The sequence below is a fragment of the Adiantum capillus-veneris genome, chromosome 8 (assembly GCF_014529385.1).
Source record: "Adiantum capillus-veneris isolate H3 chromosome 8, ASM1452938v2, whole genome shotgun sequence".
Taxonomy (NCBI): domain Eukaryota; kingdom Viridiplantae; phylum Streptophyta; class Polypodiopsida; order Polypodiales; family Pteridaceae; genus Adiantum; species Adiantum capillus-veneris.
The window spans coordinates 124,774,585-124,792,190 of NC_140938.1; the positions used below are offsets into that span (position 1 = coordinate 124,774,585).

Genomic DNA, 17,606 nt, shown 5'->3' on the forward strand with positions numbered 1-17,606 from the left:
GCAGATTAATACAAAAAGAAATACCAAAAGGGGCGCCAGTCTTTGGGGCCAACATCTCTAGGCACAGAACTGCGTCGGGCCGGTGTCGAATCAATTGTGACTGTGAACTTTTGAAGTGAATTCTTGTGGTGTCGCTGTAGAATCTCGACTTGGAGTGTCCAAGTGTGTTACATTAAGACCTGCACCAAAGTTAGGGTTAGGTTCCTTCCATAAGGTTGTAGCTGACCGCAGCATGGTCTATAAGCTTTTGAATGGTCGGAGTTGGCTTGGACAGATTCCCGTAGCGGTGATGGCAGTCCAATGATACAGCTATCACACTGGGCCTCCAAGGTTATCAACTTGAAGAGAGACACCTGGAAATAGATGTCTAGGAAAAGAAGATGCCATGTAACTTCAGGCAACAATTTTCTTGAAAGCTTGCAAAGTCCTTGGAGTGTGTAGCTTGGTAGCTATAGACATCCACCGTTGCATGGCACTGTCTCTGAAAAAAGCAATGGCTTGAAAGACCTTTGATACTTCGAGTAGTTCATCGACACTGCGCAAAAAATGTGAAGCTTTCCTTGGATTTTTCTCTCTCAAAAAGGGAAACAAATTTCTTGTGAAATCTGGAAGCACCATCTTGCTTTGTCTCCTCTTAGAAGGACGGGTATGCTTTTGAAAAGCACACGACTGAAGCTTTGATACCACTGTAACAGAAGAGCACCACATGCCAATGGAAAAGAACAGATTGAACAGACTTTAGACGCTTCAAAAAAACTGAGCTGAAAGAGATACACTTCACATGAGACACGGAGTGGCGGATTTCCACCCCAAGAGAGCATTGGCCCCAAACTGTGGTGCCCCTTTCAATGTTTCTTTATATTGCTTTAGCACAATTTTGCATATCCCGTGGGAAGGATGCCAGAGAGTGAGCCCTTGGTTCTCTTATAAAGGCCCTTGGCCATCAAAAGTAGTTTATATGAAAAGCATAAACTCTAAAAGCATCTGGCCCCGCTGCCCCCCTCAATGCAAAACACGGGCACCGGTACAACTACCACGTGATAAGTTCCTACACAATATTTATGTGTGAGTAGAGTCTTGCTTTATTTCAGGCCCCATGGGATGAGGGTCCCATAAGTTGTTGGGGGTTAGGATTTTAATCCTAACCCATGTGCCACTCGGCGAGGATCAGTAAGTTGGTGAGGACTTCATCTTCTTTTGATTTTGCTAGGGTCTAGGCCCCTCGGCTGGGATCTATAGGTTGGCTAGGGTTAGGGCTAAGGTGCCCAACCCTCTAGGTCTTTAGTAGCTTGTCACGTTAGTAGCTTGTGACAAAGAAAAGTATCCACTTCATCTTCCTTTTGCATAATCTTTGACTCTTAGCTCTTTACGCAACAAATGCTCTGCTCAAAGTTGAGTCTCTGGAGAGAGCAAAACAGTCACAAAGAACTTGCAAAGTGAGGTGAACAGAGTGCACTCTACCGCTCCGGTGCGTAGATTCCATCGACTATAGGTGCTCAGTGGTGTAGATAGTCTCTATATGTAACATGTGTTACGTCTGTGAAGATGTTGACTGTTAAACTCATTATACTAGGTAGTTTTGCCAATGGTACGTATTTTTACGTACCTAAAATTCTACATGTACGAAACAACATATAGTATGTACAGTTCCACCATGTACACTACGTACACATCAACTTTGGACCTCACTCTAATCCATGGCTCCAATGCACACTAGAAATCTCATAGTGAGGAGCTCAACAGCTCTGTCATTTGACAACCACTGCCTCATGTGTGTTAGTGTGTGGTGATGAACAAACTGAAGAAGCGTCTCCTCTAACCATTGCTCCTCACATGTGAAGGGAAGAAAGGATGAGAGCATAGGGAGTCGTGCACATTTTGTGATTTCACAGCTTCATTTTGATTAGCACATAAGGTTTGGGACAACCTTTGCAACCTGTATGAGGCAGCTACCTCTGGCTGGATCCTTCAACCTTGCTCTTGAGGAGAGTCTGCTGAGCATGCAGTACTCGCAATTTCCTTCCCTTCAAGCTCTTATTTCTTGCAGTAGCTGTCACAAATTGGTGACGTGGCAGAGCCACCCGAACAAACGCACACCCAAATTGACTGACAATACGGAATCCCGTGATAAGCGCTGACTGTTGACGCCTGACAGCTGGTGTGGCACTGTACGGATGACCGCTTTTCGCGTTGACAGGCTGACGTGGCAGCAGTACGGAATGCCGCAACTTACGCTGTCTTGCGGACGTGGCAGAGCGTGCGGATTTCCACAGATTACGTTGACAGCTTCTGTTGGTAGATTTTAGATCAGTTGATTTTGGGACAGTTGCTTTTTATTTTAAAAGCTTTTGGGACTCTGCTTTTAGCATCCCTTGTAACTTTTTCTAAGTGACCCTAGGGGATCACTCTGCAGAGCATCTGGATGCAGAGTCTAAGAGAGAGCACTCGCGGGTTTGTTGTACTTTGCTCAAAGATTAATCTAAAAATAAATACCAAAAGGGGCACGAGTCTTTGGGGCCAATATCTCTTGGCACGGAACTACGCCGGGGTGTGTCGACTCTCTTCTGATTTGTGAGTCATTTTGAAGCGAATCTCTACTGTGTCGCGGCAGATTCTTGACTTGGGATGTCCAAGTTTATTACAGTGGTATCAGAGAACGGCAGATTTCTCTTCTACCAGGGAATCAGATCCTTTATTTCACGATACTGATGGACTTCGAAAAGAATTAGTGGACTTCTTCTGCATCCGTTGAGGCAGGAGGAGACCACATAAAAGATTCAAAGGAATTAACAGAAGAAGAGTACGGGCCACCTCAGCCTACTCAGTATGAACTTCAAGAGATTCAGTGTCGACAGCAGGTTGACGAGTGCACAAAGCAAATGATTCAATTTGCGAAAGACCCTCAGTTTGCAAAATTTTTGTCTCCGTAATCCATTGGTGAAGTGCACACTCAGTGGCAGAAAACCACCGAATCACCAATTAAACCGGCACTCAAGAAACCTCCTTCTCGGAGGATGTTTATAGAACAAGAACTTCAAGAGATGGTTCAGACAGTGCAAGAAGGGGACTGACTACCCTCGTTATTTGGGCAGTCAATCTTCTTTTGCATCTGTAAGAAAGCAGAAGAAGCGTGTTCGCTTTAAAGGACTACCCAGTTCTTCTTCTTCCTCTTCTTCTGACAGTTCTTCTAGCTCTTTCGACTCGAGCGAGGAGGACAGAAAGGGCAAAAAGCAAAGCAAAAAGCAAAGCTTCGGAAAGGGCAAGAAAAAGTCAGAGAAACTCATATTTCGACCAGTTTCTAATAGCTCTACGGAGGAGTCGTCCTTTGACAGTTCGGACTCGGAATATGACTTCCTCAAAGACAAGAGCAAGAAAACAAAAGAATTTAAAGGTGGACAACCCATAAATTTTGAATCCTTTTTTGGATTCCGAGATGTTGCAAGGGCTTTGGCCTTCATCTAGCAGTTTGACATAGCCTTCTTTGGAGGGCACTACTTAGAGCACTCCAAGATTAGGAGGGCTGCATCTCCCAAGGGAAATGCTCGAACATGGTGGTCCACTCTTCTTCTGAGGGAAGAAGCTCTAGTCAAGTGGTTGAAATTCAAAAGACACCTTATTTCTTCTTGGCTGACCTGGGAGTAGGAACTGGATGTAAGAACCGCTCAGAACCATCTTTGAATGACCAAGGGAGATTCTTTGGACGCTCATTGCGAGAGGTTTTGGGACTCGTTTCTACCAATTTCTTCATTTAAGAAGGTCACCTTTAAGAAACAGATTGAGCGGTTTTGCTGCGGACTCCCTACAGAGATCCGAGATTACTCCCTTGAACAAAAGTCGAATTCTATCCAAGAATTAGGCTTGGTTCAGACTGAACCGGCGGAAGAAACAAGCCTTCCTAAATGTACCGCCGCCTAGTGTGAACGGTGTGGAGGAGAAAAAGTGAAAAAGTGAAGGGGGCTGAGAGAGGCCATCAACTCGTCCGAGGGGGGGGTCGGAAGAAAAATGGAGGGCCCGGCGGAAGAGTGCCTCAACTCCAACCAATGAAATTTTGCCATGAAGGATCGATGACCCTTTGCATTTTTCTTCTGTCACCTAGTCTGAACCCACCCTTAATGGGTCATGCGAAACAGGGTTTCTCGATACATTCGAGGAATTTGACTTACCCCATTGATGAGATCTTGACTCAGAGGACCAGACATACCTCCACCAATTAAAGTAGAAAGAAAAAGAGTTCCCAAGAAAAGGACACACGACCCCGACTGACTCTTCGAGAAAGGGCTGACTATCTCAAAGAGGGGAAGTGTTTTAGTTGCGGGGAACAAGGGCACAGCTCCGCAAAGTGCCCCAAAAAGGCACAACAAAGACAAACTGAAGACATGCCAGATAGTTCTAGAGCAGCTGAGGAACATGGCATAAAAGACAAGATGAAAGCAGGACTGGTACCAGATTGCATGGGTATCGATCCAAGTGAGATAGATGAAAGTACAGAACTTTGCCGAGCTTGGGGCAAAGTGAAAGATCAAGAAGCCCTTATCTTTTTCAATGGAGGAGCCAAGGCCAACTTCATTTCACCTGAATTGGCGGCGCAGCTCGAGATTACACCCTACACGATGGGACCACCAGCAGAGGCAGTTCTAGCGGCGCCCGAACGGGAAATAGCCATTACGCATGTCATTGGAAAACTTCGTAAGTGATTAGGCGGTTCTTGGTTAAATTCAAGAACTATCCTGCATTGGATGCGAAGTGGATGGAGGAGGAGGACCTAGCAAATACTCCTCAGATTTTGGAACTTTACCTTGAAGCATTCGGTTTAGCATAGCCTACTGTGAGAGAACCCCGAATTCAGCGACGGTGAATCTAGTGCAGCGGGTTTGCAGAAGAGGGGAGTTACTCCGAGGCAGTTCTAGCGGTGCCCGGACAAGACCAAGGTTGTCCTCGTACGGCATACGGGACGATTCGTACGTTCCGTACGACTCGTACGTTTTTAAAAATAAAAATAAAAATAAAAATATATAATTTTTATTTTCTCTCCGGGTGATTACAATTTCGACTACATTTAACCAATTTCGACTGCTCAAACAACCATGACCTACATGTGGCGAGGCTCGGGTAGCGGATCTACTATGGCCGCCACCACTTTCAAGATCACGATTCTTCTTTTTTCGGACATTGCCGTTTCCAATGTCCATGGACAGATCTTTCATGTTCTAACTTGTAAGACTTAAGTTGCAAGTACTTAGTACTAAGTGTCACAAAGTGATGACGTGGCTACCAACGGCAAAAACCCTAATTTCTGCCAGAAACCCTAATTTCTGCCAGAAACCCTAATTTTTGGAAACCCTAACCCTAATTGCTGGCTGAAACCCTAAGTGGCTGGAAACCCTAAAAGTTGGCGCTAGTGCCACGTGGCAGTAGTGTACGGATTTTTCGGGATTTTTCGGAAGTGGAAAAGCCCAGCTAGCGACGTTAATTTCTTGCTTTTTCTCCTCTTGGCTACGCAAGGGATTGGAGAGAGAGAGCTCTGATTTGCTTTTATTATTGGCTCTCTCTTGAGAGAGAGAGAGAGAGAGAGAGAGAGAGAGAGAGATTGCTTTTGTTTTGAAGCTTTTGGGGCTCTGTTTTTGGGCATCCCTTGTACCCTTTAAATTAGTGGTTTAGGGCTCACTTCTTAGAGCATCTGGACGCAGAGTCTAAGAGTGAAACCCTAACCGCTCTTTGTACTTTGACATTGATTTAATACATAAAGAAATACCGAAAGGGGCGCCAGTCTTTGGGGCCAATATCTCTAGGCACGGAACTCCGCCGGGCCAATGCAAATCTATTGTGATTTGTGAATTGTTTTGAAGTGGTTATTTGGTGCTGTCACGATTGATTCTTGACTTGGAGTGTCCAAGTCTGTTACAGTGGTATCAGAGCACGACCAATTTCTCTTCTACAGGAAATACGGTCCCCAATTTTTTTTTTTCCGCAGCACCTATGGCTTCACGCAAGGATCAATTGACTCCCTCTGCATCTGGAGATGCGGGTAGGGATCACAACGAAGATTCCGGCAGAGAGTATGGCCCGCCTCGACCTACTCAGGCGGAGCAAAGAGAGATGAAGCGTCGTCAATTGATCGGCGCTGCAACAAAGATGATGCTCAGTTTTGCGAAGGATCCGAAATTGGCAAAATATATGAGCGAGACTTCTTTCAAGGAAGTGCATGCGCACTGGCAGAAAACCACTACACCACCCCTGAAACCTGCTCTCAAGAAACCTTCTGATCACAAACAGTATTCAGAGAAGGAATTACAAGAGGTGGTTGATGCACGGATTGCTCAGCTTTTTGACGTGCAAAAGAAAGCCAAAAAGCACGGCAAAATGCAAAAGAAAAGCACTGACTTCCCGGGTTATTTGGGTCGTCAGTCGACATTTGACAAGGCAAAGAAACAGAAGAAGCGTGTTCGATTTGAAGGAGTACCCAGTTCTTCTTCTTCTTCTTCTTCTTCTTCTTCTTTTGACAGTTCTTCTAGCTCTTCAGATTCGAGCGAAGAAGACAGAAAAGGTAAAAAGCGAAGCAAGAAACAAAGCTTCAGAAAGGGCAAGAAAAAGGCAAAGAAGGCTAAATCTCGCCCAGAGACTGACAGTCCTACTGAGGACTCGTCTATAGACAGCTCAGATTCCGATGACGGAAACTTTTATGCGAACAAGAAGAATTTTTACAAAGCCAACCAGTATGACTTTCTCGAAGATAAAAGCAAAAAAGTCCGAGAGTTTAAGGAAGGTGGCCACTCGATCAAGTTTGATACTTTTTTAGGATACTTAGATGCTTGGAAGGCTTTGTCTTTTATATAGCAGTTTGACATCGCTTTCGCGGGAGGACGCTATTCAGAGCACTCCAAGATTCGGAGAGCTGCCTCTTACTTTAAGGGGAATGCTCGTACTTGGTGGTCCACGCTTCTTTTAAACAAGACTGCGCCAATTAAATGGCTGAAATTCAACAAGCTTTTTATTTCTTCTTGGTTGATGCAAGAGTATGAACGAGATATACGAGCTGCTTGGAACCATCTTTAAATGACCAAGAAAGATACAATCAATGCTTACTGTGAAAGATTCTGGAGCTCTTTTCTACCCGCCTCTTCATTCAAGAAGATCTCGTTTAGAGAAGAGATTGAGCGGTTCACCTTGGGTCTACCTACAGAGATCCGAGATCACTGCTTGGAGTAGAAGTAAGCTTCTATTCAGGAGTTGATGAATCATGCGAAGCGGGGTTTTGCCATTCACTCTGGCAGTCTGACCTACCCCACAGATGAGGCCATGACACAACGAGCTGAACAGATTTCTGGGAATGAAAGTAGAAAGAAAAAGGGCAACCCAGAGAAAAAGGATGCACGCCCCAAGCTTACTCCTTAGGAGAGAGCTCGCTTCATCAGAGAGGGGAAGTGCTTTGGATGCGGGAAACATGAACATATCTCTGCGAAGTGCCCTAAAAAGGCACAGAAAGAACAGAATGATAAAGATGACGACAGGTCTGAGAGTTCGAGAGCAGCTGAGGAACGTGACAGAAAAGGCAGATAGAAAAGTAGAACTGGTACCACATGGCGTGGGACCTGCACCGAATCAAATGAATGAAAGTACAAACTTTGCCGCTTTTGGGGCAAAGTGAAGGATCAGGAAGCTCTTTTGAAGGAGCCAAGGCTAACTTCTTTTCACTTGGAATTGGCGGCTCAATTTGGAATTACGTCCGATAGATTGACGCCACAGGCGGAGGTAGTTAGACTGGCAACCGGACGGGATGTTGCCATTACACCGAGCATTGGCAAACTTTGTTTGCAAATGACAGGGGTGTTCAGGGCACGCGAGTGACGTTCTACTCGGAATCCCTTGGTACCACAAGAATTACGCCGTGGTTGACTAACGGGCCGAGAAAGCGACTTTGATAAATGAAGGGCTCAGAGATTGTACTTGATGAACTTCAGTTTCTTTACTCATTCTTTTGGGAGAGAACTGAACGATGGATAAAGGTTGAATATGTTTTGACTTGAACAAAAGAACGCCAAGATTTTTCTCCACACTCATGCCGATTGCTTTTTAGAGGGCCTGAAGATCATACCATTGATCTGACACCTGGAAGCACACCACCGAATCGGCCACCTTACTGTGTGAGCCGAGTACAGAATGAAAAGATTATGAACCAAGTGAAAGACCTCTTGGAAAAGGGTCTTGTCTAGCCTAGTACTTCACCGTATTGCTCTCCAGTGTTGTTGGATTTGAAGAAAGACGGATCTTGGAGAATGTGCATCGATTATAGAGCTCTCAACAAAATCACCATCAAGAACGATCGATGATACACTCGACAGGTTAGAGGGATCCTCATGCTTTAGCAGGATTGACTTGAAGAGTGGATATCATCAGACCCGAATCGCGCCGGAAGACGTCTACAAGATAGCCTTTCGGACTACTTTTGGGTTATTTGAGTTTTTGGTGATGCCTTTTGGCTTAACCAATGCTTCTTCGACATTTAACCGGATGATGGACATGATTTTTCGAGAGTACAGGCTATTTGTTGGCGCTTTCTTTGATGATATCATTGTTATCTCCAAGAATGAGGCAGCACACAGAGATCATCTGCTTCAGAGATACACTTTTTGGGACACTTGTCTCGATGTGCAAATGGATCCGGCGAAGATAGACACTATCCGTGATTAGCCTGATTTGAAGAATGTCCATGAAGTTGAAAGCTTCTTGGGACTGTGTTCGTACTACAGACGGTTAATTCCGAAGTTTGCAGAGGTTGCTTCCCCTTTGCATATCTGGATACAGAAAGGAGTCTCTTTCTCGTGGGGATCCACAGAGGTGACTTCCTTTCAGACATTGAAAAAGAAATTGACTATAGGGCCAGATTTGACTTTGCCGGACTTGCAGAAGTCATTTGAAGTATTTTGTGATGCTTGTGATCCTAATCTGGGTGCGGTCTTAATGCAAGAAGGCCATGTCATTGCTTACGAGAGCCGATTGTTCTGTAGACCGGAGATGACAGTACAGATTTATGAGAAAGAGCTTATGGCGGTTATCCATGCTCTTACTCAGTGGCAGCACTACCTACTCGGAGCGGATTTGGCTGTCCACCACAAACACGCAAACAATGAGATCGAATCTTGTCTTGCTGATCTAAATCAATCAACTGTGGCAATTCACAACAGAAATGCCCATGCTTGGTGCTCATACTTTCTTGTGCTCTTTCTACAAGTGTGTCGTGCCAAGAAAGAGACAGGGAATGTGACTTCCTTGAATGCATACTTTTCAGCTTTTCATGAACAATCTGTAACTGACTTGGACACTGCAAGTCAAGAATCTACCGCAACAGCACCAAATAACCACTTCAAAACAGTTCACAGTTCACGATTGATTCAACACTGGCCCGACGGAGTTCGGTGCCTAGACTCTAGAGATATTGGCCCCAAAGACTGGCGCCCCTTTCGGTATTTCTTTTTGTATTAATCTGTTGCAAAGTACAAGTGTCCAAGTCTGTTACACAATCCACATACATCCATGCTCATTCATGAGTGAAACGTGCTCAACGTCCAATATGTCATGCCTAGGAAAAGGGATCACATAAAGACGCTGATTAAAATACAGGAAACGATCACGAATGAAATACTCGATCATTGCGTGCTGACTAATCATTCGAACACATAGTACTTCGTGTGAGGGTTCTTTGGACCTAGGCTCGAGAGCCAAGATCGGTTCTTCGTGTTTGATTAAATCGCAACGAGGTTAGCTTCGCTAGAAAAAGCATCAACTAAACCATCATCCTGGTGTGAACAATCACGTCTTGATCATACAAATCATCATGCATGTGAGAAATCACATCTTGATCATGCAAATCATCATGCTTGTCATTGTCATCCAAATCATCATGCTCATCATTATCACTCGAATCATCATGCTTATCATTATCATTCAAATCATCATGCTTATCATCATGCAAATCCTGTGTGTCATGCTTTGCAAAAGAAGAGACGGAGAGAGTCTCTTTCTCTTGATTCTGTTCAATTGGCGCCTGCACAATTGTAAAGAGTCGCAAGAACTCTTTCATGTGTTGGTCGCTCTTGTCTTTTCGTGCTTTGTTTTCGTGATCAAATTCTACTCGTCTTTCTTTCGCTTCCAAGCGCGCTTGCTCATGCTCACGCTCTATGGCTGCCATTCTTTCTTCATATTCACGATCTATGGCTGCCCTCCTTTCTTCGTAGGCCTTTCTTTCTGCTTCTCTTTCTGCTTTTCTTTCTTCGTGTTCTAACTTCCTTTCCATAAACAACTGCTTCAACTCCTCCATAGGAGTTAGTGCAATCCTTGGCATAGATGGGGAAAGGGGGCGGTCAGAAAAACCTCCTGGTGGGGAAAATTCTACTTCGCCTCTCTCATGCTCATCACATCCAAGCGAAGTATCAATTCCACTTCGAGTGATGACCATCCACTGAAGCCGTGGGTTCTTGGTTCTTGGGTTCTGGTGGTCTTCGATTCTTAAGTTCACGAGGAACTTGAGTTCATGGAGTTCTTGGAGTTCTTGAGGTCTTGAGGTTCTTCTTTCGCTTGCAATCTGTGTTAGAGAAGGATCTTCTCTTCACCCGAGTTCTTCTCTTTTCCGCGGGTGCACCCCTTGGTGGCCTTGCGCTCACACCAAGGTTGCTTTTTCCCACCTCATGTCGATTGGCCGGTCGCTAAGTGCACGGTCCGCTCTCAATAAGTGAAAAGAGGCACAAGGGGAGGCTGGACAAGCCCTTCTTTCTTGGGTCTCCTGTCACTCTTCAAAAACACGATTAGGGATCGACACGCCCAAGACAACTTGGGTTACGTGCGACCGCAATAAGCAAAAAAATTGTTGTGGCTCTTTCCTTGAGTGATATAGAACACTGCCAAAGCACTGATACCAATGTAAGGTGTAGCAGAAGTGAGTGTTGAACTTTGCTCAAGATGAGTGCTGCGAACACTGCTCAAGGGTTCCTTTTACTCACGGAATGGAGAACCTTCGGTCCCTTTAGTGAGAGAGTGCAATAGACACAAACAAAGTGGATGAACACTGTGAATGAAGGTGCATGAGAGTGAGAGATAGAGAGAGAAGAGAATAAGACACCAGATACGTTGTAAAACCCTCCTCCAAGGGCCCCACTCTCGATGGCGAGAGTGGTCTACTATTGATGGCACAAATCTCTACAATGCTTTGGACGCGCCGACGGTGTCGACGACGAGACGGGCTGAAATCTGAGAACGCTAAGGGCTGAAATCTGCAAATCTTTACCTGCTGAATTCTAACTCTATGTCGATGACGATGTCGATGGTGACTATGCGACGACGACGGGCTGAAAACGCTGAAGTGTCTTACAGATGCAAAAGCGCTAGGGTTGGAAACTGTTCTGCTGCTGCCGGTTGTCCTGCAAATGCAAAACTCTAGGCTGTGAGTTGTCTTGCTGCTGTCGGGGCTGATCCTCTGTGCACAAAACGCCAGGCTGCCTGTGGATTAAAACGCTAGGTCCTTGCAGATGCAAAAACGCTAGCTCTGCTGATGTGGGGGGTCTTGCTGAGAAGTTTCCTGTTGAGCAAGGTGCTTCTCTTCTGCTGCCTCTTCTGCCAGAGAGTGCTAGCGCTAGGTTTGCTTATATACAAACTTAGCAAAATTGCCCTACCTACTTTGCAACAAAAGTCACTTAAAAATAATAAGTGAAAAATGTCAAAAATAGGGGAAATAGGTCTATGCACTGTAAAAATGCTACTGATGGGATCTGACTGGAATCTGATGGTCATGCTGTGTGCAACCAGAGGATATGCATCTAATATAAGTGTCTGGACATGCACGGTCTGCGAAGAGACTCACAAAAGTGCCAGATCACTTCCTATTCTAGACTGACTTGACTGAACTGAACCCTGGTCATGTTGTAGCTTGTCCACGGACACATAGGGTTGGATGTGTCATGTGGCATCCCCTCCTTTTCAAAGTGAGGTACTGGTATGGCATCGAGGGAGATGGCCAATAACATCCGGAATCCTAGAAAGGACTCTTCGCCGGCCCACTCGGATGTGTGGGTCGTGTGATACTTGAACTTCATAAAGGTCCGTAACGCTGGCTTCATTGGGCCGCGTCGAAATCGACACAAAGTCATCTGTGGCTCCTTCAATGCTTCAACTTCATCTAGACTCATGCGTTTATCTTCCTCAAGAATCTTTGAGGCTGAAAATTCCTGAAACCACTTTCAACACAGAAACATGAATATACCCATTCCATGTAAAGTGATTGGAAAAAATCTTGTCTTCCTCAAAGAATGTGCATGCAATGTAGATGAACAAAGAGACGGAGTGCCAAACCGTTCACCACACGCACGCAAACAATGAGATCGAATCTTGTCTTGCTGATCTAAATCAATCAACTGTGGCAATTCACAACAGAAATGCCCATGCTTGGTGCTCATACTTTCTTGTGCTCTTTCTACAAGTGTGTCGTGCCAAGAAAGAGACAGGGAATGTGACTTCCTTGAATGCATACTTTTCAGCTTTTCATGAACAATCTGTAACTGACTTGGACACTGCAAGTCAAGAATCTACCGCAACAGCACCAAATAACCACTTCAAAACAGTTCACAGTTCACGATTGATTCAACACTGGCCCGACGGAGTTCGGTGCATAGACTCTAGAGATATTGGCCCCAAAGACTGGCGCCCCTTTCGGTATTTCTTTTTGTATTAATCTGTTGCAAAGTACAAGTGTCCAAGTCTGTTACATAATCCACATACATCCGTGCTCATTCATGAGTGAAACGTGCTCAACGTACAATATGTCATGCCTAGGAAAAGGGATCACATAAAGACGCTGATTAAAATACAGGAAACGATCACGAATGAAATACTCGATCATTGCGTGCTGACTAATCATTCGAACACATAGTACTTCGTGTGAGGGTTCTTTGGACCTAGGCTCGAGAGCCAAGATCGGTTCTTCGTGTTTGATTAAATCGCAACGAGGTTAGCTTCGCTAGAAAAAGCATCAACTAAACCATCATCCTGGTGTGAACAATCACGTCTTGATCATACAAATCATCATGCATGTGAGAAATCACATCTTGATCATGCAAATCATCATGCTTGTCATTGTCATCCAAATCATCATGCTCATCATTATCACTCGAATCATCATGCTTATCATTATCATTCAAATCATCATGCTTATCATCATGCAAATCCTGTGTGTCATGCTTTGCAAAAGAAGAGACGGAGAGAGTCTCTTTCTCTTGATTCTGTTCAATTGGCGCCTGCACAATTGTAAAGAGTCGCAAGAACTCTTTCATGTGTTGGTCGCTCTTGTCTTTTCGTGCTTTGTTTTCGTGATCAAATTCTACTCGTCTTTCTTTCACTTCCAAGCGCGCTTGCTCGTGCTCACGCTCTATGGCTGCCATTCTTTCTTCATATTCACGATCTATGGCTGCCCTCCTTTCTTCGTAGGCCTTTCTTTCTGCTTCTCTTTCTGCTTTTCTTTCTTCGTGTTCTAACTTCCTTTCCATAAACAACTGCTTCAACTCCTCCATAGGAGTTAGTGCAATCCTCGGCGTAGATGGGGAAAGGGGGGGGTCGGAAAAACCTCCTGGTGGGGAAAATTCTACTTCGCCTCTCTCATGCTCATCACATCCAAGCGAAGTATCAATTCCACTTCGAGTGATGACCATCCACTGAAGCCGTGGGTTCTTGGTTCTTGGGTTCTGGTGGTCTTCGATTCTTAAGTTCACGAGGAACTTGAGTTCATGGAGTTCTTGGAGTTCTTGAGGTCTTGAGGTTCTTCTTTCGCTTGCAATCTGTGTTAGAGAAGGATCTTCTCTTCACCCGAGTTCTTCTCTTTTCCGCGGGTGCACCCCTTGGTGGCCTTGCGCTCACACCAAGGTTGCTTTTTCCCACCTCATGTCGATTGGCCGGTCGCTAAGTGCACGGTCCGCTCTCAATAAGTGAAAAGAGGCACAAGGGGAGGCTGGACAAGCCCTTCTTTCTTGGGTCTCCTGTCACTCTTCAAAAACACGATTAGGGATCGACACGCCCAAGACAACTTGGGTTACGTGCGACCGCAATAAGCAAAAAAATTGTTGTGGCTCTTTCCTTGAGTGATATAGAACACTGCCAAAGCACTGATACCAATGTAAGGTGTAGCAGAAGTGAGTGTTGAACTTTGCTCAAGATGAGTGCTCAAGGGTTCCTTTTACTCACGGAATGGAGAACCTTCGGTCCCTTTAGTGAGAGAGTGCAATAGACACAAACAAAGTGGATGAACACTGTGAATGAAGGTGCATGAGATTGAGAGATAGAGAGAGAAGAGAATAAGACACCAGATACGTTGTAAAACCCTCCTCCAAGGGCCCCACTCTCGATGGCGAGAGTGGTCTACTATTGATGGCACAAATCTCTACAATGCTTTGGACTTGCCGACGATGTCGACGACAATGAGGACGACGACGAGACGGGCTGAAATCTGAGAACGCTAAGGGCTGAAATCTGCAAATCTTTACCTGCTGAATTCTAACTCTATGTCGATGACGATGCCGATGGCGACGATGCGACGACGACGCACTGAAAACGCAGATGCTGTAATCTGCGTTTTCCGGGCTGAAATTGCAAACTGCGCTGGATTTGACCGTGCAGCGAGGATCTGCTGTGGAAAGGTGAGATCTGCAAGGTTCGGGGACTCTACTGTGGTATCTGACTGCTCAAAACTGAAAACGCTGGTGGTTCTTGATGTTTCGTCGCGGTGAATCTGCAAAACGCTGAAACGCTAGGGTTGGAAACTGTTCTGCTGCTGCCGGTTGTCCTGCAAATGCAAAACGCTAGGCTTCTTGAGTTGTCTTGCTGCTGCCGAGGCTGATCTGCTGTGCACAAAACGGCAGGCTGCCTGTGGATGAAAACACTAGGTCCTTGCAGATGCAAAAACACTAGCTCTGCTCATGTGCGGGGTCTTGCTGAGAAGTTTCCTGTTGAGCAAGGTGCTTCTGCTGCCTCTTCTGCCAGAAAGTGCTAGCGCTAGGTTTGCTTATATACAAACTTAGCAAAATTGCCCTACCTACTTTCCAACAAAAGTCACTTAAAAATAATAAGTGAAAAATGTCAAAAATAGGGAAAATAGGTCTATGCACTGTAAAAATGCTACTGATGGGATCTGACTGGAATCTGATGGTCATGCTGTGTGCAACTAGAGGATATGCATCTAATCTAAGTGTCTTTGACATGCACGGTTTGCGAACAGACTCACAAAAGTGCCAGATCACTTCCTATTCTAGACTGATTTGACTGAACTGAACCCTGGTCATGCTGTAGCTTGTGCACGGACACATAGGGTTGGATGTGTCACGTGACAGATCTGTGAATTATTTTGAAGTGAATCTCTATTGTGTTGCGGCAGAATCTTGACTTGGGGTGTCCGAGTTTGTTACAATAGCAACTTTGAGATGAGCTTTTGATTTGTGGCAAGGTGATTACTCTTACCTATTGTGGAAGACATGGACATACAAGAAGTAGATGCTATTGGAGACGGTGTGAACGTCCCACAGACGTAGATGGTGATGTTTCATCTTGGATCGAGATAGCTTCTACCTCTAGTGCTCTCAATGCCTTGGCCAAGTTATCAAATTCTGACATTTCCCTTTACCCACTTCATTTGTCCCTCTACCATACTCCCATGCCAGTTCCTTTCGACTTAGTGTTACCGGTTTCTTCTGGACCCTGACACCTTTTGTCAGGGTGTACTGCTTCAAGGGGGATCGCACTTCTCCGCCTCTGTCTGCCAACTTTATTGTTAGCCAATGGGCTATTATACTCTCATCCCTTGCTCTTCCTTCTCATCCTATTTGGCGAGAGTGAATGTAAAACTCTTAACACCCCCCCTCACCAACAAATGGTGAGAAGCTGCGGAGGAAATGTCAGGTCCTGACAATATTTGAAGAGTTGAAATGAGTGCCCAGCCAAAAAGGATGAAACATCGATCGCTAAGTGAAGATGAGTGGTCATACTGGAGGTTGCACTGATCAAATCAACATGGAAGCTGAAAAAAAAGGGCAAAAAACGGGCCTGCTTATGGCTTTTCTCACGTGCACTCAAGCCCTTGGTTGGGGTTGGCCACCCTTTCACCCTTCCGGTAGGGATTCTAAGCACTTATAGGGTGTAGAATAGAACAATGCAGAAGCGTAGATGTGCGAGAGACTCACGATAGTTGACATGCATGAGGCCAAGAGTGAAAGACATATGTCCAATGATTGAATTTAATGTAAAGCAAAGGGTAACCCCCCCCCCCCCCCCATACATATATATATATAGATAGATAGAGAGAGAGAGAGAGAGCGAGCGAGAGAGAGAGAGAGAGAGAGAGAGAGAGAGAGAGAGAGAGAGAGAGAGATTGATTTTTGTAAAAACCGAGCCAACTTCGAACAAATAACATGGTGGTCCATTGTGTTTATGGTGTCAGTAGTTGATTTTCAAGTCCTGTTGGTTGCCGGTTAAAATCACTAGAAATTTAAAAAAGAAAATTAAGGTTTTTGCTCCTTTTCTCTCTTTTTTGCAATGACAGATTTTTAGCAATGGAATATACAAGAGTGGACCACATAGAGTTGTCTTGAACAGCGTCAAGTCACGGCTTTCGGTTGTTGCTTTTCATAATCCTTCTGCCAATGCAGTTGTATCTCCGGCCGCGATTTTAATTGATACGCAGAAGGCACCCAAATATAACCCAACCTCGTTCAAGGAATACGCGAAAAAGTACTTGATTAATGTAGTTTGATTCTCTCTCTCTCTCTCTTTCTCTGTGTGTGTGTGTGTGTGTGTGTGGCATGGGGAACGTTCTTGGTATATTGAGCTCGGCGAGGTGTGTCCAAGACTAACAATGATACCGACTTGGCTTCACTACAAGTATTGATGTTGGTGAAAAACTATTGTGATGTAGAAAGAAATTGAGAGAGAATTGTAGAGGCCAGCTCTTATGCCGTTATGCAAGACAATCTTTCATGATTTGATGACATTGATGCTTTCACTAAATTTAATGATCAAGAAGTTTTCGTTCTTTTTATTGACTAATATAATTCTTGCTTTCAAACACGATATTCTTTATACCGGCAATGTCCAAACATATTTTCAAATGGCCATAAGAAGTTTTGTCGAAAATCTAAAAATAAAATAAAGGAGTCGTCCCTTTACATACTATGGCATTGCCTTTGGATGAGAGAGAGAGAGAGAGAGAGAGAGAGAGAGAGAGAGAGAGAGAGAGAATCTCAACTTTTAATGCAAATTAAACAAGAATCATGTACAACACAATTGAATACATAACGAGTATCATGACTATCATCATACAAGTAGCCCACTTGATTTGGTTTATTGCCATCTTGCAAGAACCTTGAGGAATCATAGATTAGATTTATAATTAGGGTTTCCATTGTCATCAGCGAGCTTTAGATAGATAAGAGTAAGAATGGAAGCAGTAATTTGGAGTTTCTCGAGGAGAGGAGAGAATATAGATGTAGAAGTAAATTGATGCAATAAATTTCCATTACTAGAGAGAGGCCTCTTCCACAGGGATAAAGATCTCAGAAGGCAATGCCAAAAACAATTGTACT

The 17,606-nt window shown here is 44.6% G+C and overlaps 1 protein-coding gene across 1 annotated transcript in view; it reads left to right on the forward strand.

Moving 5' to 3' along the window:
• LOC147452900 (jasmonate-induced oxygenase 2-like) overlaps positions 1 to 17,062 on the forward strand; it is an 83,078-nt gene extending 66,016 nt beyond the window's left edge. Inside the window, exon 3 of the mRNA XM_086518466.1 lies at positions 16,568 to 17,062. Coding sequence (XP_086374592.1) covers positions 16,568 to 16,777 — 210 coding nt within the window. The 3' untranslated portion in view covers positions 16,778 to 17,062. The remainder of the gene's footprint in view (positions 1 to 16,567) is intronic.
• Positions 17,063 to 17,606: the final 544 nt, after the last annotated feature.